The 23,182-nt window shown below is 42.4% G+C and overlaps 1 protein-coding gene across 1 annotated transcript in view; it reads right to left on the reverse strand.

Annotated features, from left to right (window-relative positions):
• Positions 1–23,182, reverse strand: part of LOC121282410 (tubby-related protein 3-like) — a 193,707-nt gene that overhangs the window by 139,740 nt on the left and 30,785 nt on the right. Inside the window, exons 6-13 of the mRNA XM_041196126.1 lie at positions 22,856–23,003; positions 18,721–18,885; positions 17,331–17,393; positions 15,242–15,358; positions 9,696–9,827; positions 5,379–5,464; positions 4,305–4,487; positions 1,002–1,114 (exon numbers count right to left, since the gene is read on the reverse strand). Coding sequence (XP_041052060.1) covers positions 1,002–1,114; positions 4,305–4,487; positions 5,379–5,464; positions 9,696–9,827; positions 15,242–15,358; positions 17,331–17,393; positions 18,721–18,885; positions 22,856–23,003 — 1,007 coding nt within the window. The remainder of the gene's footprint in view (positions 1–1,001; positions 1,115–4,304; positions 4,488–5,378; positions 5,465–9,695; positions 9,828–15,241; positions 15,359–17,330; positions 17,394–18,720; positions 18,886–22,855; positions 23,004–23,182) is intronic.

Genomic DNA, 23,182 nt, shown 5'->3' on the forward strand with positions numbered 1-23,182 from the left:
ATAGCTTGAATATCCTATAGACACTGATACTGGCAATGTAGAGAATACAGAGTATGATTGGGCTATTTGGAAATAATTCACCCGAAATATAGTGACAATATCTGAACTCCAGTGATTGGTCTTCTCCTGTCCCTATGTTCCAGTGTTTATTATAATAGCTCTGCTTTAGGTCTTTACTGAGCTATTACTAATTACAACAGATGATGGTGGTCTTGGGCACCAATAAGCTGTAATAGGGAAAAGTAAGTCATAGCTTGTAACCACGAATGTTAGTCTGAGACATGGCACCTTGCAGAATTACTAAATGGTCAAGGTTATCAGGGGATGAACCATGCTTTGGGCGAACTCACACAACTTGTGGAGGCTGGCTGAGGGCAGAATTGCCAGAGGATTGGAGCATGTCACCTACTTGCCTGTTAAGTTGACACGATAGGATGTGACAGAGAGGTGACAGTGAAGTGATGGGAAATGGGTATTTTAGCCAGTGAGTAGCTTTGTGATACAGATTGGGAAAGGCCTCAGGTTCAATCTTCAACCTGCATAAAGAGTTGGCTCCTCTCAGCAGAGAGACAGCATAAGATGGGTCAGCATCCCTGGAGTTGGAAGCGAGGAGATTATTCAATGTCCCTGTAGATAAAGACTTTATTCCACTGAGTTTGTTTGGATTTGAAAGTGGATGTTAGAGGCAGGGTGGAAATTCATGTTGGAATGTAGTGCCGTGCAGACGGTATTGATCATCCACTCATTAAACTCCCTAGTAATAATCAGTTCCATCAGGTGTAATGTGTAACAGGCAGCTGATACCCATTTAACACTACCTCACAAGGTGAACCTCTAAATCAGCATCTAACCTATTGTCGACACAATACTTGTTCTACATACTCCTGACCTGCTGAAAAGGTAAGGTGGGTTGTAGAATGGAAGCACATGATGATATCACATCTGGTTGGTGTTGAGAATAGAGACTACAGAAAGGATGGACAAATGGTAGCGGGCACAACCTGAGCTTTCCAATGAAGTTTTCTCCCCCCCTGGACATGTCAGTCGGGTCAATTGAAATGAGGTAGTTGGATGTCTTGCTCTTCTTGCGTTTCCTCCCAGCCAGCAGGAAAACCTGGGGAGAAAGAGAAAGGTTTAGATAGGAGCACAGTTAATACCAGGATTAGACAATGCTATAGCATCTGGATCGAAATTCCAAACAGAAATCAGCTCAACTCAGGTTATTCCTTACTGGGGCTTTCAGCACTGAGTAACATCCAGTTAATGTGAGCTTTCATGTATTGTCTGGTGATTGGATGAGCAGCCCAGGTTTGTCAGTTATTCTATAAAATGTGAGTCTGTTTGTGACCAGCTTGGTAACCCCACAAATGGAGCTGATAACCCAGATCCCTATAGTTACTGACACTCTAGTTCATTTAGCCTCACTGCTCGCTTTTCCCCATTCTCTAACAGGTTATAAAGAGATGCTCAGTGAACTGAAGGAAGATTCCATTACTTTGTTTCTGGACAGATTTGAACAGTCAAACAACCCCCATGATACTTTCTGCCAGCTTTATTTCACAGATGGATCTGTACAGAAAAGGTACCCCAGACAGCACATACAAGGCCAAAGTGAGATTAGTAGCCTGAGGCTTTGAAGAGTGACCAGGAGATCAGGATGTCAGAGTGGACTCATCTACTGCGGGGAAAGTGAGTTTGAAGTTTTTTTAGCTACTTTGGCATCCTATTCCTGGGTGTGCAAATCGATTGATATAAAGGCTGCGTCTTTACAGGGGGAGAAATTTCAAAGGGAAGTTTTTTGAAACAGCCCAAAGAAGCCAGGGATTGAATGATGTGTCAAGAGTATGGTATTTTTCCGTGAGGTCTGTCCTCTTGAAAACAGGTTGCATTCAGTTAAAGGCAGACCCTGTGATGTTCTACTGGTACCATAAGGAGAAACTAGCTGTAATCTTTATCACGCATGTTGATGATTTCCCGTGAGGAGGATCTGTAGAATTTGAACAATGGGTAATTGAGAAGATAAAGGAGTTCCAGGTCAGAAGTCAGCTTTCAGGGGCTTTAAATACATAGGTTTAGGCATTAAGCAGAGCAAGTTGGGAGTGACATTGAATCAACAATCTTATCTAGAAAATGTTAATCATATCCCAATAATTCATGATAGATCCTTGCAAAAAGATGATCCTGCTACTGAGGAAGAAATGGAACAGTTGAGAAGCTTGATTGGGTAGTTGAACTGGTTGTGCACTCAGACTAAGTCTGACTCTAGTTATGGTGTGTTGGAATTGAGTACCATGATGAAACATGCTACAGGTGAGCACGTTCTGTCAGCAAATAAAACACTTAAAAAATTAAATTCTGAGAGATGTGTGCTCAAGTTTCCAGCCTTGGGTGATCCAGAAGATATGAGGTTGGTCATTTTTAGTAATGCTTCACATGTCAATCTTCCAGATGGGTACTCCAACACAGCAGGGTTTATCGTATTCTTGGTGGGAAAGAATGATAAATGTTGCCCACTGGCTTGGGAGGCCAAGGAAATAAAAAGGGTAATGAAAAGCACCTTAGCAACTGAAACACTGGCCTTGGTGGAAGCATTAGACATGGGGGTTTACTTATTCAATATACTGGCAGAAATATTATATAAGGGGTAATGTGGGAAAAATTTACCGATAGAATTTTATGTTGATAACCAGTCTCTTTGGAACAACGTTCATTCTACGAAAAGTGTCACAGAAAAAAGGATACGGATAGACCAAGCCAGCATAAAAGAAATGTTAGAGAGAAGAGAGATCTCTAAAATAAAATGGATTGACACAAATCAACAACTATCAGGCTGTTTTATGAAAAGAAGTGCCTGCTCTACGAAATTATTAAATATGTTGGAAGAGGGGTGTCTTATTTAATGATGCAATGAAAAAAATTTTTTTGTTTTATAATTGTTTATATATGTGGTAAAAGAAATTTGGGAATTATAGATATGGAAATAAAAGACACTATTTCCTTCTGTTTGTTTAAAAAAAAATTTAAGTTTTTTTTAGCTTTAATAAGAAAAGAGGGGAATCTGTCAATATGGCAATCATCTTGTTAAAAACAATTGCTAGTTAAACAGGTGATGGGCATTGATTATCCCATCTAAATAGAATAAAAAGATACAGCTTGAACACTTTATGTAAAAACTACTTGGAATTCAATAGCATTGAAGAGTTATCTTGAAAATAAACTAGCCTGGATTGATTCTGCCACCACAACCTCTTATTGTGAGCAGCATCAACATCTTGGGGGTTACCATTGACCAGAAACTGAACTGAACTAGCCATATAAATACTGTGGGTACAAGAGCAGGTCAGAGTCTAGGGATTTTGTGCTGAGTAATTCATCTCCTGACTCCCCAAAGCCTGTCCACCATCTACAAGATACAAGTCAGGAGTGTGATGGAATACCCCCTACTTGCCTGGATTAGTGCAGCTCCCACAACATTCATGAAGCTTGACACCATCCAGGACAAAGCAGCCCTTTTGATTAGCACCACATCCACAAACATTCACTCCCTTCACCACTGCCCCACACTGGCAGCAGTGTGTACCATCTACAAGAATTCTGCAGGAATTCAAGGCTCCTCAGACAGCACCTTACAAACCCATGACCACTACCATCTAGAAGGACAAGAGCAGCAGATAGATGGGAACACCACCACCTGGAAGTTCTCCCTAAGTCACTCACCACCATGACTTGGAAATATATCGTCGTTCCTTCACTGTCACTGGGTCAAAATCCCTGAACTCCTATCAGCACTGTGGGCATACCTACACCACATGGACTGCAGCGGTTCAAGAAGGCAGCTCACCACCACCTTCTCAGGGGCAATTAGGGATGGGCAATAAATGTTGGCCTAGCCAGCATTGCGAATTTACAAAATGAAAATATTGGTGCAATAGTCAATTCTCTGGCCTAGTCACAATTACAAAGCAAACAAGGGAAAAACAATCTTATGTTTTATTAAAACATTGTCTGACTGTAAACTGTAACTTCCTCACTCACAGAGTACTGTTCCCTGTCTAGCATCTTCCGTTTGCTTTTTAAAGAATTTCTTAACAAGCCAAAACAAAATTTACACTTTGAAAACTGGAGATCAAACTTCAGTAACAATTGCTAAGGATGGTGACAGCTCAGAGATATTTGTGAGATCAAATCTGGTCGAGGTAAAGACCCAAACCCCATTCTCAAACAATCTAGATTTGATGGTTCATCTATATCAACAGCACCTGAAGGAAGGCCTGCAGTCTTGTTTGCGTACTTTGGTACTCTACCTTTTTACTCTCGTCTGTATCCAGATGCAGGTAGTATGTGGGATAAAGGCCTCGATCCATGCCTTTCTTGTCTCTCGTGACTCTGCATTTGATGGTCACGCCTTGTGCTGCAGGTGTCAAAACAAACTTCTCCAGGTCATCAATCTCCAAAATGGGAGACTCTGCCCTACATATGACATTATCCTGGAATTAGAAAATGGGGGATGATCAGTTATGACGTGCTCAATGATGGACTTTAGACTTGAGCAGTACACCTTTGCCCTGCTCCAGCAAACATTACTTCTTCCATCTTTAGTTTAGCCATCATCGGTGGGCCACTGGGTGGTCCAGAGGATCTCAATTCCGATATATTTTGGGGCACCTACAGCGCAGCTTATAGAGAAGCAGAGGATAATAAAGATCTTCTTTTAGAAATTGGCATCATCTCTTGATATGAACAGCAGGTTAGGAATGGGAGCAATTTTAACTCCCATTTGGGGAACTGGCCAAACAAATGGCTGGTCTGACTGGAAGCAGCAACGGGAACCTCAGCCCATTTTAAGGACCAAATAACAAGCCACGGCCGACTTTAAGTCCAGGAGGTCGGTGGGAAACAATACAAAATCAAGCAGCCCAGAGGCCTTTGGCCATGTTCTAGGTAAGAGTGGGAACAAGGGTTTCTAGCATAATCAGTGGTTTGGTAAAGGGGTGGGAATGTGGGGGCATCCAGGTAATGGAGGTTTATAGTTTCCTTATGGTGCGGGGTGGAATACTCTGACTGCACTGGACCCCATGATGAAAAGTTTTAAATTTATCTTCGGAGGTTTTGACCAGATAGTTGCTGTTGGGATGGCCACACTTACTGGTTAAGATGTCATTAGGTTCTTAGGATTCTGATACTTACTCCATTAAAATATCTACCTCCCAAACATTGGATGGATCTCAGTCTTGTCTCTGACCCGAATATCAGCCCTCTGCCTGACTCTTAATGGACCCGTTGTCATCCAGTTTATCAGAGGTTAACCAAACTACAGATGGTTCAAGTGGATCATGAAATGCTTTGCAGTGTCTGCATTATAAGAAAAATAAACTCACATTGCTTGATTTTTTCTTTAAAGATTTTCCCTTTTTGTTACTGTTCTTTTGTGTGCTTGTGTTTTGCTCGTCCTCATCATTGGAGCCTATAAGATCAGAGATACACAGTTACTCGCAGCCAGACAGTATACCACAAAATGATCCTGGGTGGTGGGCACCAGGATCACTGTATCTTATACAAAAGCAAAGTACTGCTGGAAGTCTAAAATAAATACATAAAATGCTGGAAATACTCAGCAGGTCAGGCAGTATCTGTGGACAGAGGCACAGGGCCAGTTCTGATGAAAGGTGAGAGGTGGACCTGAAACCTTGGGCAGAATTTTGCCCTTGATGGGCGGGCGGGCCCGACCAACTCGGCGGCGGGTGGGCAGCCAATCACCACCACCGAAATGGGCCCCGCTGCTATTTTAAGTGGGTGGGCCAATTAAGGCCCGCCCAGTGGGCCGCCCAATGGGAAGTGCTATGCACTTCTTGTGTGGGTGGGGGGGGATTCCCCAACTGTGAGAGTGCGCTCTTTTGTGCATGTGTGCGAAAGAGCACACATCTCCCTGAGACTAAGTGCTGCCTCAGGGACAGCGCTGAAAGTTTTTGAAGGTTTAAAAATAAAAAAATAAAAAAAATATTAACATGTCCCCCTCATGTGACAATGTCACACGAGATGGGACATGTTAATAAATATCACAGAAACTTTATTAAAACTTTTAAAAACCGACATGAAACCTCATCCCGCTGGTGGATGAGGTTTCATGTTTTATCAGAAGCTCACTGGGTCTCCTGGCCTGCCCACCAGCCTTAAGCTTGGACGGGCAGGGCCTTTAATTGATTTAATTATCCTGTCAATGGCTTCAATTGGCCATTGACAGGTCGGCGGGTGGACAGCTGATTGCGCTGTGCCCTGGTCTTCCTGAATATGCCCCGCCCCCAGCTTGCCGACGGAAAAATTCTGCCCCTTAATTCTGTTTCTCCCTCCACAGGTGCTGCCTGACCTGCTGAGTATTTTCAGCATTTTCTATTTTTGTATCATGGGATCTTATAATCACCAAGACCAGAATCTGACCCAGCCCATTGATGCAGGCAGGATAATTACATAGATAACTTAAGTTAGGCAATCGAAATTATATCAGTGTGCTGTTTGCTTATTTACTTTAACTAAGGCTTATTAATGACAATTAATGAGCTATAATCATGGGGAGAATTTTCTCCCTGTCAGGCTGGCTGGGCGGGAGAGGGCGCACAGCTGATCACTGCCTGCGATTGGCTGCGCGCCACCATTTTACGTGGGTGGGCCAATTAAGGCCCGTCCAGCATGACATGCACCTGGAAGCGCTGAGCACTCCCAGTGGGGGTGGGGTAGGAGGGAGAGTCGGGGCCTGCGCTCTGTCACACATGTGTGCAAAAGAGCGCAGAAATCTCCCTGAGGCACAGAGATTACTTTGATGTTGAAAAATTGAAATAAAGAAAAAAAAAATATTCAGACATGTCCCCTCATGTGACAGTGTCATATGAGGTGGGACATGAAATAAACTGTAATAAAAATTTTTGCTAAACTTATACACCCTTCATGAAATGCTCGTGGATGAGGTTCCATGAAAAATGCAAAGGCCGCCTGGGCTCTTCTCATGCTCGCCAAGCTTAAGGTTGGACGGGCAACCCTGTTAATTGTGACAATTGGTTTCTAAGTGGCCTTAATAGGCCTTTGACAGTTCGGCGGGTGCCAAAGATCGGAATGACACATGGTGACGATGGAACGCACGCCAGACGTCACCTTGCTTCATTTTTTGCGTCGATGAGCCAACCAGAAGATTCAGGCCCAAGTCATTAACTTCCACCCCTTCCTATTTTCACCTTAAAGCTGGAATACACTTTGGGTTAAATAATCCCAGGCCTGTCCAAGGACCAAAAGCAAAAGGCAAAATAATACATCGGGTCAACTAACTGATGCATTCCCACTTCTGAGTGATCGTGTTGGATGCAAGTCAATTCAGCAGAGGTTGCCTGCTAGCTGAAGATGCCACTGGAATCGTCCCCAAGGTGACAGGCCTCCTGCTGAGACTGGAGCTCAGCAGGTAACTGGAGGCAGCCTCCTATCAAGAGATGGGGTAGGAGAGGTGGGGGTTCTATCGGTACCTTCTCACACTCCCCTCAGCACAGACTCCCTGGGTTATAGCAGCCGTAAGCCATCCTATGTGTGCCTCAAGTATAAAGTTACCATTCTTCTATATCAATCCCTCCATGGCCTCACCCATCCTTATCTCAGTGCTGTCTACCTGATTGTCAGAAACTCACCTAAACTTCTTCATAAGCACTTCCCAAGCCGGCAAACTCCACCATCTGGAAGGACAGGTGCAGATATATGGGAAAACCAACACCTCCAAGTCAAGCATCCCGACTTGGAATTATATCGCCTAAACAGCTGAAGTTATATCACTGTTCCTTCACTGTTGTTGGGACACCATCCTGGAACTCCCTCCCTAACAGGACTGTGGGTGTGCAGCAGTTCAAGAAGACAGTTCCCCACCACCTTCTCAAGGGCAGTTAGGGATGGGCAATAAATGCTGACCTTGTCAGTGATGCCAGCAGCTTAGGTATGAATCAAAAGAAAATATGCTGAAGGATAATGGCCTTGCATTGGCAGTTTCACTGTGCCAGAATAATTGGTATTCTCATCACCCCCCAATCTCCATGTCCCATGTGGGGATTTTCCCATTATGGCCGACACCTGTCGCACTAATGCCTACTCTCCCTGTCAATCTCCTGAACAAAAGTAGGAAAGCCAGGTGACCAGTTGGTAAACTTACACACACATTTATCTGAGTTCAACTATTGACTTAATTTAGCTCTGCCATTCCAATCAGGGACCTTGTGCTAACCCGAGACCAAATAACACATTTCAGGGACCAGGCCAAAACAATAGGACAGGGGCACCTAACAAAGTACAATTGATTTATTGTTACACATGTGGCGCACATATGGGTGATTTATATCCTGTGCAATCTCTGATGGCTGAAAGCCAGATAGTGTCAAGGATACCTGCAGCTTGTAACATGTTAACCTGGCAATGGGATGTGCAGCTGCTGTGAAACATCTGGGGATGGCATTTCCATGGAAGGGAGGGGCTTATTTAGTAAAAGAAAGCAGGAACCCTGAAGGAATGACATGAACAGCCATTTCTCTGGAGGTTTTGTTGGAAGTTACGGTGGGAAAATGGGAGAACTCTCTTGGAAATTCTACTGAACAGTGGAATGCACATAGTTGCCATTCCCCCATACACGTTTTCCCTCTTATCTCACAGACCATTGGGATACCATTCCAAGTCTGTGCTCATCTATTAGCTATCTGTCACATGTCAGTCCAGCCCAGCCTTTCCCTTTGGGAGTCACCACAAACAAATTCAATTGTGTTCATCGCTGGGTGCAACAGCTGATGGTCATCCAGCACTGGGCAGTCATCAGGAGCTGACTGCCAGTTCTGAGCTGCATTCTACTCTCTAGCCCAGAGATTCTGAGGGCAAAAGTAACAGTTTCATCATTGCTCTGGGCTGAGAGCAACTCACTCTGTCAGAGCACAATTCAAATCTGCGTATAGATAAAGACCAGCAATATGGTGTCAGCTAACTAATTATACGTGACAGATATTCTAACAATAACCATTGCACTGAGGTCATTCAGAATATTGATTTACATTGGTTTCTCCTCTAAGTTTCTTGGAAACCTTTAGACTTTAATGGACAGCTTTTTTCTGTTATTATTACTGAAAGCTGCACCTGAAGAATCAAGGTCCATAGTATAAGAAAAGTTACAGATTAAAAACAGCATGGTAGAAGGTGAGATAATTCAAGAAGGAGTGATTAGGTGACACCAAGGGACACTGAGGTGATTGACAGTTTTAAAGTCCTGATTTAGGAGATAGCATGATGGGTAGCAGGGGTGGAGATGTTAATTGTATCTTGGGTGATGGTGTAAATTGGGAAATATTAAATTTGCCACCCACTGTAAAGCATACCTAATAGACCTGATTCTCTTCATGGAACACAATGGAAGAGGGAATAAGGCAGGGATGTTTAATGGCCAAGCAGTTCATTGCACCTATATCATACCATCAGGCAGAGTTACAATTACACACCACAGCCAGGGTGCAGGAAGCATAGCTATCACTGTAATCCTACGAGAATTCTGCCCAGGCTCTGTCGTAGAGTGTGATCACATCTTAGGAATAGGACCTTATTCATTGAGGGTGATGAGTGGGGCAGAGATGAGGGTGAAGATCTGAGGGATCCTTGGTGAAGTAATAAGCTACAACGACTGAAACAGTTGTAACCTTTCTTTTTGATCTTTCTCTCCTTTTTAGTGGAATCAGCCTGGAACATGTTGGCTGTGTTCCTCTTCTTCTTCTTCACTTTTGTAGGTTTTAGATTGGGTTCTGAGTCCTCGTTCTCATCCTGTTCTGCTTCTGGGTGATGGAGAGACAGATAGAATGGGAGGAAAGGACAGGAAGGTTAACAGCATAGATCAAAAGATGGAGGGAAGCAAAAACTTCAGAGTCTGAAGAAAATTAAGATACTTTGGGAATAATTTGGAATGAACAATCATGCAAGAAGGGTCACATTGATTCAGCTACTTGTTATGTACCTCTCTTGGTATGTACTTGCTATGTAAATCTCCTGCCACCCATTTCCATTGAAGTCTATCACCCATTTGGATAATCATCCAAAGTTCTAATGACCCTTATTGTAAAGGATAGATTTAAGTTGACTGCTTTCCCAGTCACCTATGTAAATGGAGATTTGGTATCCCTGATTTACACCACTATTCAGAGAAGATGGTGAAAACAGTGAGGTTGAACATGCCAGTTATTCTTACCCCTGGGACATTTGGACCTTGATCTTAGACTGAATTTAACCCAGAACTGGACCACTCACAGTATCTTCCCAATCCAGAATTGATCTTTCCAGGCTCAAGACTTCATTGAACAGAAAGAACTCCCATTACCATGATGGATAATTATCTGTTTTTTGACTTTGGGCTTCATAAATAGAGGAATAGAGCACTAAAGCAGGAAGTTATCCTGAACCTTTGTAAAACTTTGCTTAGGTCACAATTAAAGCATCACATCCAGTTCTGGTCACCACACTTTGGAAAGAATGTGAAAGTCCTTGAGAGGGTGCAGAGGAGATTTACCAGAATGGCTCAGGGATGAGAGAATTTAGCTATAAGGTTAAGTTGGAGAAGCTGGGATAAAAGCAAAATACTGCGGATACTGGAAATCTGAAATAAACACAGAAAATCCTGGAAAAACTCAGCAGATTTGGCAGTATCCGTAGAGGGAAAAACAGAATTAATATTTCAAGTCCATATGAATCTTCTTCAGAGCTAAAGAATGTAGAATAATAAATATATTATAGAATAATAATGAAGAATATAGAATAATATTGGAGAAGCTGGAGTTCTTCTCCTTGAAACAAAGGGGATTGAGGGGAGATTTGCAAGAGGTGTACCAGATTTTGACAGGTTTAGATAAGGTAGACAAAGAAAAGCTATTCCCAGCAGCTAAAACTATACGGACTGAGGGACACAGGTTTGAGGTTCTAAGGGGGGATGTGAGGAAGAACATTTTTATGCAGCAAGTGGTAGTGATCTGGAACTCACTGCTTACAAGGGTGGTGGAAGTGGAGGTGATCAATGATTTTAAAAGGAAATTAGACAGAAATTTGAGTGAATAAATCTGAAGGGCTATGGGGATAGAGAAGAGGAAAGGACTGATTGGATTTGTCTACAGAGAGCCAGCATGTCCTCATTGGGTTGAATGGCCTCCTTCTGTGCCACTATGGCTCTCTAACTATGAAAATTGTCCTGTTTTACAGTGAAAATATATAAAGCTCCACATTTTACATTCTGATGTGATCAGTTATTAAGGTTTTCAATCAATCTCCCATCCCCAATGCCTTGCCCAGTTTTGGTCTTGGGTACTGGTGCCCACTTTGCACGATATCTGCTCAGCTCATCTTTGCCATATACAATCAAACAGCACAGAAGGAGGCAGTTGGGCCCATCTTGCCTATACTAGCTCGATGAAAGAGCTGTCCAATCCATCCTTCTCCCTTCTTTCACCATTGTATTCCAGATTTTTCATTTTCAAGCATTGATTCAATTCCCTTTTGGAAGTTATTGTGAAATCTGTTTCCACAGCCCCTTCAGGCAGTGTGTTCCAGATCATATAACAACTTGCTGTGTAAAAAAAGGCATTTTGCCCACTTTCCCTCTGGATCTTTTGGCAAGAATCTTAAGTACGTTTCCTCTTTTACCAACTCTCACACCAGTGGAGATGATTGCCCTTTATTTATTCTATCATAACCTCACCCTACCCCCTTCATTGGGTGTGATACCTATTATTCCATATGGAATCTGAGAAAGTAGAATGCAAGTGCTTTGAGATAAAAGGAAAGAGTAATTGAAGAGGAAATAAAGCTGACCTTTTTTACTGCTTTTGCCTTTTTTCTCACCCCCAGCCTGAAACACGAGGGTCGGGTCCTTTTTCTTCCCAGTTTTGCCTTTGGCCTTGGATTCACATTTGTTTTCCTCTGAGGGTCAACCAGTGAATGATACAAAGGGCGAGGTGATGAAGAAGAAAAGCCAGTGAGGGCAGAGAACGAAGAAACAGACAGAGAGGGATTGGGGGCTCATAAAAACTGTTCTTACAGGAGACACTTAGCAACATTTTAAACTTTTGCAATTTAATTACCAATTTAATCAGGTTTTTGCAATTGTTCCAATGCACAATCACAACGATAGAAGAGAGAGAGAGACGTAGACATAGACATACACACAAGAATATTCCTCTTCACAGGGGGACTTGATGTGTCTTTCACATCCTCAGGATGTTTCAAATCATTTTGCAACCAATTAAATACTTTTTGAAGATTCTACAAATAGTGATAAGACAATGACCAATAGCTTGTTTTTGTGATGTTGATTGAGGGATAAACTTTGGCCAGGATATCAGGGATAACTCTCCTGCACTTCTTCAAAATAACATCATGGGTGAACAGGAACTCAGTTTAACATCTCCATGTGAAACATGGCACCTCCAGTCCTTTAGTGTAGAAATGGCAAAAACTAAAAAACAGAAAGATTGAGACACTTAAAACTGGCATAAAGTGATTAAAACTCCAGTTAAAGACCTGATATATCAATTATTCAAGGTCTGTCATAGGTGCCCAGGTGGTGAGGTCTGAGTACAGACAGTCCTAGCCACATAGAATTCCTTCCCTATCATTGTCAACCAGGAAAAAGCTGTGTGTGTGTGCATGTGCGTGTGGCTATGTGTGTGTTTGTGTGCATGTCGGTGCATGTGTTTCTGCATGTCAGTTTATGCTCATTTGTATGTACATATATTCTTGCATGTGTATGTGTGTCTGTGCGTGTATGTGTGTGCATGTGCGTGCGCATGTGTGAAGCTCTGTACTGGGACTGAGAATTTGTAAATGATGCATTACAGCTTGGGAATGATGCTTTATGATATTATGGTTCAGGTGCTTTCAACTGAACAGTTTAAATCCTCTGTTAATTAGCAAAGATGTTAAGCTTTCACACAATAATATTGCACTATTAACTTTCCAAGTTTAATTCCTCCCTTTCCTTCAAACATTCACAGTTTAAAGATGACATGAATGCTACTGCCAAACACACAGACTTCACTACTTGGCAGGAAGCAACTGACTTTAAAGTGATTAGGGAAATAAGCAATGCACTTTTTGCTACACATCCCTAAGTAGAACGATGCTATACGCAGTCACACTGACACTAGTCCAACCGAAAATCACAGCTATGAATTCACCAGGTAAATCCCTGACATACTTTCACAGCCTTTGTTATATTTTAAGTAAATTTCATCTTTGGTTTGTGTCTTTTTCTAGTGCTGAAGTCACATCTGAAATCTGTTCACAGAATTACCTGACAACAGCCTTTTTTGAAGACGGCCACCATCATGAATGATTTCAATCAGTCACAATTGCCCGTGTGATTAAGAAAAGTTGGGCTATTGAACAGGAATATAGATCAATGAGATATCTGGAAGGAGATAATAGTGTCAGCTATGGCTCAGTTGGTAGCACTATTGCATCTTAAATCACAAAGTTCTGGGTTCAAATCCCACTACAGGGCTTGAGTGCATAAAAACAAAGTCTGACTTTCTAGTGCAGTATAGAGAGAGCACTGCACTGTCAGAGGTGCTGTCTTATGATGAGATGTTAAGCTGAGGTCCCAACTGCCTGTTCAGCTGGGTACAAAAGAACATGGCACTATTTGAAGAAGAGCAAGAGACTTAACCACATGTCCTGGTCAATATCTGTCCCTCGAACAACAACATAAAAAACAGATTATCTGACCATTATCACAATGTTCACCACATTTGTAAATGTTGTTGGAATACAGATGTTTGTCTGATATGAGCAGAATACCATAATAGATGTTATTCACTCCCAGATATATATATATATATATATATATATACACTTTTTATATCCATGAGATGTGGGCTTTGCTGGCTGGGTCAGCATTTATTGCCCACCTCTGGTTGCCCTTGAGTAGGTGGTGGTGAGCTGCCTTCTTGAACCGCTGCAGCCCATGTGGTGTAGATACACCCACAGTGCTGTTAGGAAGGGAGTTCCAGGATTTTGACTCAGTGACAGTAAAGGAATGGCGATATATTTCCAAGTCAGGATGGTGAGTGACTTGGAGGGGAACTTCCAGGAGGTGATGTTCCCATCTATCTGCTGCCCTTGTCCTTCTAGGCGGTAGTGGTCGTGGGTTTGGAAGATGCTGTTGAAGGAGCCTTGGTAAATTCCTGCAGTGCATCTTGTAGATGGTACACATTGCTGCTACTGTGCGGACGGAGTGAATGTTTGTGGATGTGATGTCAATCAAGCAGGCTGCTTTGTCCTAGATAGTGTCAAGCTTCTTGAGTGTTGTGGGAGCTGCACTCATCCAGGCAATGGGGAGTATTCCATCATACTCCTGACTTGTGCCTTGTAGATGGTGGACAGGCTTTGGAGAGTCAGGAGTTGAGCTACTTGTCGCAGGATTCCTAGCCTCTGACCTGCTCTTGTAGCCACATATGGTTAGACCAGTTCAGTTTCTGGTCAATGGTAAGCCCCAGGGTGTTGATAGTGGGGGATTCAGTGATGGTAAAGCCATTGAATATCAAGGGGCGACGGTTGTATTCTTTCTTGTTGGAGATGGTCATTGCCTGGCATTTGTGTGGTGTGACTGTTATTAGCCACTTGTCAGCTCAAGCCTGGATATTGTCCAGGTCTTGTAGCATTTGGACATGGACTACTTCAGTATCTGAGGAGTCACGAATAGCGCTGAACATTGTGCAATCATCAGCGAATATCCCCACATCTGACCTTATGATGGAAGGAAGGTCATTGATGAAGCAGCTGAAGATGGTTGGGCCATCACTACCCTGAGGAATCCCTGCAATGATGTCCTGGGACTGAGATGACTGACCTCCAACAACCACAACCATTTTCCTTTGTGCTAAGTATGACAGTGGAGAGTTTTCCTCCATTGACTCCAGTTTTGCTATGGCTCCTTAATGCTAACACAACAGAAGCAGAAAACCATAATAGATATTATTCACTCTCTAGACACACCCAGATATATTCAACACGAACTCCTGCAAAGAGCATCAACACATACATTGGCACCATATACACCAACACTCATTACTTTTAGCTTATCCCTACAGACACATCCCATTTAAACACACATGGTCTCATACTCATATAATCAAACACACACACACAAACTCTGTCCCCCACCACCACCCATATCTTTTAATGTGATTCCAATTATTTGCCTGACCTTTCTGCTTTGGCTTTTTCTCCCTTAGGACCTTCTTTTTAGTATGTTTTGTAGAAGTTGCCTCTAAATCATCTTCCTCCACCCTGTTTTCACGATCAATCTCCTCTTCAGACTCTTCTAAATGAAAATAATACATAAAGACATTCTTAGGTCAAATAAGCACAGTACCAGTGATATTGTTGACACTACAGTGTCAGTGCAGCAGAATGGACATGTATTATTGTTGGAAACAGCTCACACTATAAATATTCAGACATAATGAACAAAGATGCACATGAACAGTTTCTTCAGGGGCATATGGATTGACACGGCAGTGTATTTATTCTTAGATGCCACAGTTTCTGGGTTTTCACATTTGTTATTTACTCTGCTTCAGTGTCACTATTCCACTCTTCCATAAATGGACTTCATGTTCTCAATCACTCAGACTGTACTCTTTCCTACTCAACATAAACAATAGCATGATCTGTAACAAAGAAACCCACCACTAAACAGTGACTATAAATAATGTCCCACAATGTGAAATCTTGGGCCAGAACTTTGCAGAGTCAGCCCAACTCCAGAAGCTTTAAAAATGGTCTGTGGGACCCAGATGCAGAAACCCCACCCCCATTTCCAACTGATCCAATTTTTGCTGGCTGGGAGAAGGGGCATGAGTCACACAGGAGGGAAATAAAAACTCAGCAGGGCCATTTGAACTTAGTGCTGAGTTCAAACAGATCCCATTTTGGCTGTTCTAAAGGCCTTAACTCACAGTGTGGGAGTCATGAATTGATGGAGTAGGTGTGAATGTTCTTGAAGAATGGACAAGGTCAGTTTAAGTGCCATGAACTTAAGCTTTTAAAATCTCCCAATCTTCAAACATGAAAAAATACAGGCTTAAGCTGTCAGTGAGAGTTAAAAAAAAACCCGCTGCTGGACTGCTTTGATTGACTGGGCATCCAGTGTAGGTGAGAAAAAACATTACCATCTGTTCATGCAGTTTCAATAGAGGTCTTTGTTGACATTTCCTAAGGGCTAGTATTATGCCATTATGAATAATTGGCTGAGTTTCAAAAGCTCTAATTACCTCAGCGGGGGTTCTAAGTTCATCGTTTGATTGACAGTTTAAAGAGGTTATTAAAATATTAGCTGTCTTTGATGTGGTGTCTGAACAGAAGTTTGGTTATTTTTATAAGAGATTAACCACGTCAGGAGATTTAAAAGTTATAAATTGGCTTTCATGAATGGGAGTTCTTTTCACTATTAATTGTGTAGTTTGTTAGAAAATTTATCATCTCCACATAGCTCCTGAGGTCTGCCAATGGTGGACACTGGGTGAGTGGCTATGGAGGTGGAATGGAGGTTTAAGGTGGCATAACTGGTGGGTTGGAGCATGAGTTGGCATGGAGAAGGCATGGGGGTACGGGGGCTTATTGGCTTCTAAAACAACTGGGATGAAGTCTTGTACAAGGACATAATAGTGTGCCTAATCTTAAACTTGCTTGTCTTATGAATGCATCCTCAATACCTTATTTGTCTAGATATTCCTTTATGCGCAAATGTTCAAATCTCTTTCTTTCTACATCTTTTGTAATGTTTTTCCATGAAAAGTGTGGGAAATATGAGCATTCACCCTGCCCATGTGCATCAACTGCACTTACCCAAATTACACATTGTTTACTAGTTATTAAACCCAATCTCCCAACACATTAAGAACCAACTGAAGTTGATGAGCGTCATCTATAGTCCTAACACTCACTAAAATCTTAGTATAATTTGCAAGTCAGGCACCTAGATAGAATAGATTCCATTCCCTCTGATGGGGTGGGTCCAGAATAAGGTGGAATGTAATGACCTTATCATTCAGGGATGAAATCAGGAAGCACTTCTTCACAAAGAAATTGTAATGGAAATCTGGAACTTTCCGCAAAAATTGAGTTCTTACTCGTAGTTGGAATAACAATGTGATCTTTTTGGCCCAAAAGTTCCAAGGCCAAGAAGTTCTGGTTTGGTTAATGGAATGACATTGACTGGGAGGATGGTTAAATGTGGAGTAGAGTGAAACATTTCTGCTCCTCCTGGCTCCACATACAGGTGAGTTACTTACCTTCCTGGTTAGCATGCAATCCGAAAGATCGATTTCCCGGAATGCAGCCTGTGAGGGTGATGGCTGATTCCAGGAAAATCAGCTTAGGAAAAGGGACCTCCAACAGGTGTTAGGCTCCTTGTTACATATACAAAGGGCCTAATGCTTGCTTTGGGTGTGGGTAAAGATTGCTGCCTGTTTGTCCTTAACCCAATACAGCAGACACACATTCTTCGCAGGATGCATGTGTGTGTGCTGTGCTGTGCAGTCTAACAGCCAGGTCCACTGACTCTGGCACTTATGTCAGGATCATACCTAATAGCAGCCTCCAGCACTAACCTGCTGCCATTTATAGGGCTAACAGTTGGACAGCTCATCACATGGGAAAGGTGCAGCTTTATGAACTGATATGGACAGTAACTCCACCAGTTATCAAGCAGATGCTGCTTTCCAACAGCTGAACTACCATTAGCTTTTGTGTGTTAGTGAAAAAGGCCAGTCCTTTAAAACTGTGCAAAGCTAATCATACGAGCACCAAACATGTTTGTATTTAATTCCATTATCCACTGCTAACACAGTGTAATTATAAGACTCGGAACTCCACTCAGCACATTCCTCACAGGGTGGACCGACGTGTTGTACTGTGGACTTTCAGCCCTGCTTCAGATATGAAGTGCAGCTTAAAAACAAAAGAAAAATCTTAACAGCAAGAGTGGCATGGAATGTGTGGGACCTGTATGGTGAAACAATATGCTGGCATTTTCTCTTTAAAGTGGAATTAACCTGTTTGTTGCAATATGTTGGCTACAGATGCTATTGGTGTAGGGGGTGCGTTGAGAGGAAATTCAGCCTAGGTGAGTGCAGTGTAGAAGAAGCGATGGGACTTAAATTCCTCAGGATTCCTCCAATCTGCTGCCCAAAGTCTGATAGGAAACTGCTGGAATTCCATAGGAAATAGCAGAAAATCAATTGTGTTGCTTCTGGGAATTTCCTGGCTGTTTTGGAAAGGGTCAAACCATCAGTAATAAGGAGATGTTGCACTGTTTCTGATGACTTGTTAAACCAAGGCCCTATTTGTGTGAAAGATCACATGGCACTATTTGGGGAAGAATAAGAGAGTTCTCCTGGATGTCCTGGCCAATATTAACCTCTCAACCAACATTATGAAAATAGATTATCTGCTATCACATTGCAGGATGTGAAACTTTCCTCTGCACAAACTGGCTGCTGCATTTCCATTGCATCAGTGAATACACTTCAAAAGTATTTCATTGGCTGCAAATCACTTTGGGATGAACTGAGGTCATAAAAGGTGCTCAATAAATGCAAGTTCTTTCTTGCACATATTGGGTTTAATTTTCTAGGGAAATGTATGGTGTTGGATCTAGCACTGTGTGCATGGCCGATGTACCTTGTTGTTGTTTTTTGGATACTTTGTCGACAGTGAAATAGGTAGCAGGATTCTCCTTCTTCTTCTTGGGGTCTTTGATAAACTTGGCATATGGGTCTTTCTCTGGTTCTGGAACTTCCAGCTCGGCCTTCAGCTTCTTTTTCCTTGGTTTCTTTTCTGTGACATCTTCTTGTGTTTGCATGCACATCCAGGTGGGAGAAAGCAAGCAATGTCATTGGTGAGAGACTTCCAGAACAATCTAAAGGAATCTGCTGAGCATGGTTGCACCGGGTTTATGTATGGGAGGGGGTGGAGAACTACTAAGGATCTGTGGAGTTGGGGGAGGGGGGGCAGGGTCATGGGTCAGGAATGATGGCAGCTGATGGACACACATTGAGGAAAGGTTTGATAAGCAATGCATCCTATGGCTGAGGATGTAACATAAAGCATGACCTCAGAAGCACTTGGCACAAATCAAACACATTGTTATATTAATGGGATAATCTCTGTGAGCTCTGTGCACACTGTAATAAATAAACACATAAATCCCATGTTACATTTATTAAATATTAACTTTTGGAAAAATAAGCACCACTGAAAGGAGGTGAAGTTCCCTCCTCTAGTATAAATAGTTTGTAGGCCATTCAACTCGCCAGCTCCCTCTCTGTGGTTGGAGTATCTACTTTCCTCCATTGCATTTTTCTCCAATCCGCTCTAAAAAGCTTGCTTACATTTCAGTTTTCACTTCTAATGTTGGATTATACCTGAAACATTTACCTGCCCACTCTCTCCACAGGCACTGATTCACCAGCCATGTTTCCATAGTGTTTGGTTCTTAATTTCAGAATTCCAGCATTTGCAGCCTTCTCTTTGGCCTCCTTTTCTCTTGCTAGGCACTTGGTATATGGTCTCATTCATTTAAAGTATGAAATATGGGAGGTAGATTGCTTTGTGAAAGTTTCTAATATAATAAACATGGGATGGGGAAGGAGAGGATAAGCATGCCTGTAGTCACTGTGGGGAAAGACATCACCTATCTGTGTACAAAGCTTTCCTCCTCTAAGCATATCTATCCATTTGCTCCTCACTCACCTACATAACAATTCACTGTGTATAGAATCTAGAATGTTACAGCATAGAAAGAGGCCATTCAGCTCATCGAGCCTACGCCAGTTCACTGAAGGAGCTATCCAATACTTCTTACTCCCTTGCTGTTTTCCCATATCGCTCTATTTTTTTTGTTCCTTTTTAAGTATTTATCTAATTTTCTTTCGAAGGTTACTATTGAATCTGCCTCCACTACCCTTACAGGCAGAGCATTCCGGATTGTAGCAATTCACTGTGTGGAAAAAAAACCTCTTCTTCTCCTTGCCTTTAGTTTAAATCTAGTATTAGATTTAGCTAGAGGCATGGTTGGACAACATTTTAATGAACACATTCCAGACGTGGCTGAACATGAACCAGAAGCTTTCTTACCTCTTAACGACCATCCACAGATGATCTCATTGACCCCTGTCCACCCCTGATCTTTCATCATCAGAAGCTTGGGTCCCTGAGCAGATGCTAGAGAGGGATCTAATGTTCTCTCACCTCCTCCTTGAGATGTGGACACATGGGGCAGGTTTTTCTGGTCGGCGAGCGGGGCTGGTGCCCACTCGCCAACGTGTAAAATGATGTGGGGATATGCCGAATCGAAATCACTCCCCCTGCCCGCTCAGGGACCGCATAGCGCTTCCTGGTGGACGTCATGCTAGGCAGGCCTTAATTGGCCTGCCTACGTAAAGTGGCAGCACTGATCAGAAGCCCACCTACACCCCCGCCTGCACTTCCCCCCCCAACAGGGGGAAATGTTGTCCATGGTCACTTAAGAAAGATAGATAAAGGCAACTTTTCTTTATAGATGTCACTAGCTAGGCCAACATTTATTGCTCATCCATAATTGCCCCTGAGAAGGTGGAGGTGAGCTGCTGCAGTCCATGTGTTGTAGGCTCTGGGCATTTAGGAGTCAACCGCATTGCTGTAGGTCTGCAGTCACCAGAACAGGTAAGGATGGCAGACTTCCTTCCCTAAAGGGGCACTAGTGAACCAGATGGGTTTTTACAATTGTGGTTTCATGGTCATCATTAAACTTTTAATTTCAGATTTCTAATTTCATCATCAGCCATAGTGGGATTTGAACCCTGGTCCCAAGAGCATTATTCTGGGTCAGTGATAACACCACCACGCCACCCCTTCCCTCAGATCATCAAAGCCTATCTCTGCCACACATTGCCCATCCCATGGTGGGTTATAATGTCAGTGCTGGTGAGTATCTGGCAGCTCCGTCCATTCTTCACATGCAAGTTTGGACATTGAGTGTCAGTAATCTAGTCAATCCTGGGGGTCATCATGTGTAGCATAAAGGGTTAATAGATGGGATATGCTAATGTATGACGTAGATGTACCACTGACATCAGTCAGTCATGTGCTAGATTCTCGAGAGAGAGAGTTTGGATTCATGCCTAGGAGCTACATGCCTATTCTGTAACCAGTTTAGGTGTAGCACAAGTGTTAAGTGAAAGTGGCAATATGAAACTCTGTATAAAATGTAAACCACACTTAAATCATTTAAAAGAACTGGATACCCTCCAAAATATTCTTTCTCTAATATCTCTCTGTTTCTCTTCATGTAGTGTCCTTGTCCGAGGGATAGATCTTGGCTTTGCTATGCAATATAATGTAAAATGGGTGATCATTAGTCAGCAGCCCATCTTATAACTCTCCTAATTTTTATTCTTATTAACTTCAATAAAAATTAAGTCAAATATAAAGTGGGTTGCGGCTTGTTATCATTCATTTAACACAAAGTCGAGTTCTACCCCTGAGGCTGTCAGTAGTGAGCAGGGCTTGGCTGTGTCTGTGCTGTGTCTCCTTGATCCACTAATAATGTTAATCTTTCTCTGGCTGGGGAAAGTATTTTATTGCTTACAATATAAAACGATTATTTTTCCATTCTTCTCACCTGTTACTAAGAGTGGGGGAGAACACGTTATTAAATACCATGTCAGAACTTCTGCTTACATTCTCAACATCAGCGCATTGTGTAAGTCCATAAAATATTGCAAAATGCACAGAAATCATCAGCATGCACAGGAAAGACAGCTATTCTGATTTTTCCTCTGTGATGTTGTGAGATGTGCCCTTCTATCTTGGACTCTAGGCATGGGACTTGGTTCTGAGACGGACTGTAGACATACATGGGTAGACGCTTAACAATGGATTTATCCAGGGAGCAAGCACCAGATCAGTACCTCATTGTCATCCTAATGTCACACAGAAGCTTCCAGATTAAATTCCAAAAGAAATCTTCCTCAGGTTCTTGCTGATGCCCTGCTGAAGGCACTAATTCATACTGATATAGAGTTACACAGTTAGTGGCAGAATTAATGTAGCTCAACTATTCTCAATCTTGCTGAAAAGAGAGACACGTTGCTGAAGATTTTCATCTTGCATTCATCAGGACAGACGCAAGAATGTCAAATTTCAAACGATCCCAATAATTTATGCTGATTAGTTGGCAAATTGACTCTGATTGGCTGAGAAGTAGCCATGGAATTTGGAGCTTGGGGTTCTCCGTTGCCTTCCCCATTGAAACAACTCAACCAATCAGAGTTGATTTGCCAACAAATCAGCAACCTTTTCTCCTGTACTTTAGATTGTTGTAACTGTTTGAAATTTGGCATTCTTGTGTTTGTCCTGATGAGTTCAAGATGAAAAACTTCAGCAACACGTCTCTTGTTTCAGCAAGTTTCAAGTTCTGTACTACCAAGTGCCTCTTCTCGATGTGTGAATCCAGACAATGGATGATACCAACACTGAGTCTGATCCTATTGTTACCACAACCACTACACACCTGTACTTTCCAACTAGTGGGCATGGATAGCGATTTCCTCCTCTGCCTTAAGGAAGGTCAGTTGTAATGCACTGACTGATCTGCCCTGCTATTTCCAGTGTTAGAACAGGCTCCAGTACTACTGAATAACCATAGATCACATTGGGACATTTGGACGTGGAACTTTCCATTGGTGTACAGCCCTGGAATGCTACTCAGACATAGTGCTTCCTCGGTTGGGATGTCCTAACCCATACAACTATTGGCATGACCAGCATGTCTTACCTTGGTTCACAGTCTTTGCTTTGACCAATGGGGCTTGTTCGTCAGAGCGCTTAGCCTTGGTTTTCTTGAGCTTCTTGTCCTCGGTGTTGGATTGAACCATCAGAGGCTCCTGACGTTTCTTTTTCTGTTTCTGCTCCAACAGTGCACGCTGTGTGAACAGGGAAAACAGATTTTATTAGGTACATATTCAGTCATTGAGAATGAGAACTATCCAGGATCATAGAGCCAAAGTAAGGAGAAGGAAAGTGTTAATGTAAAACACACTCTGTACGAAATGTAAATCACACTTAAATCATTTAAAAGAACTAGATACTCCCCAGTGTGCTC

Source organism: Carcharodon carcharias, chromosome 9 (genome assembly GCF_017639515.1).
Source record: "Carcharodon carcharias isolate sCarCar2 chromosome 9, sCarCar2.pri, whole genome shotgun sequence".
NCBI lineage: Eukaryota > Metazoa > Chordata > Chondrichthyes > Lamniformes > Lamnidae > Carcharodon > Carcharodon carcharias.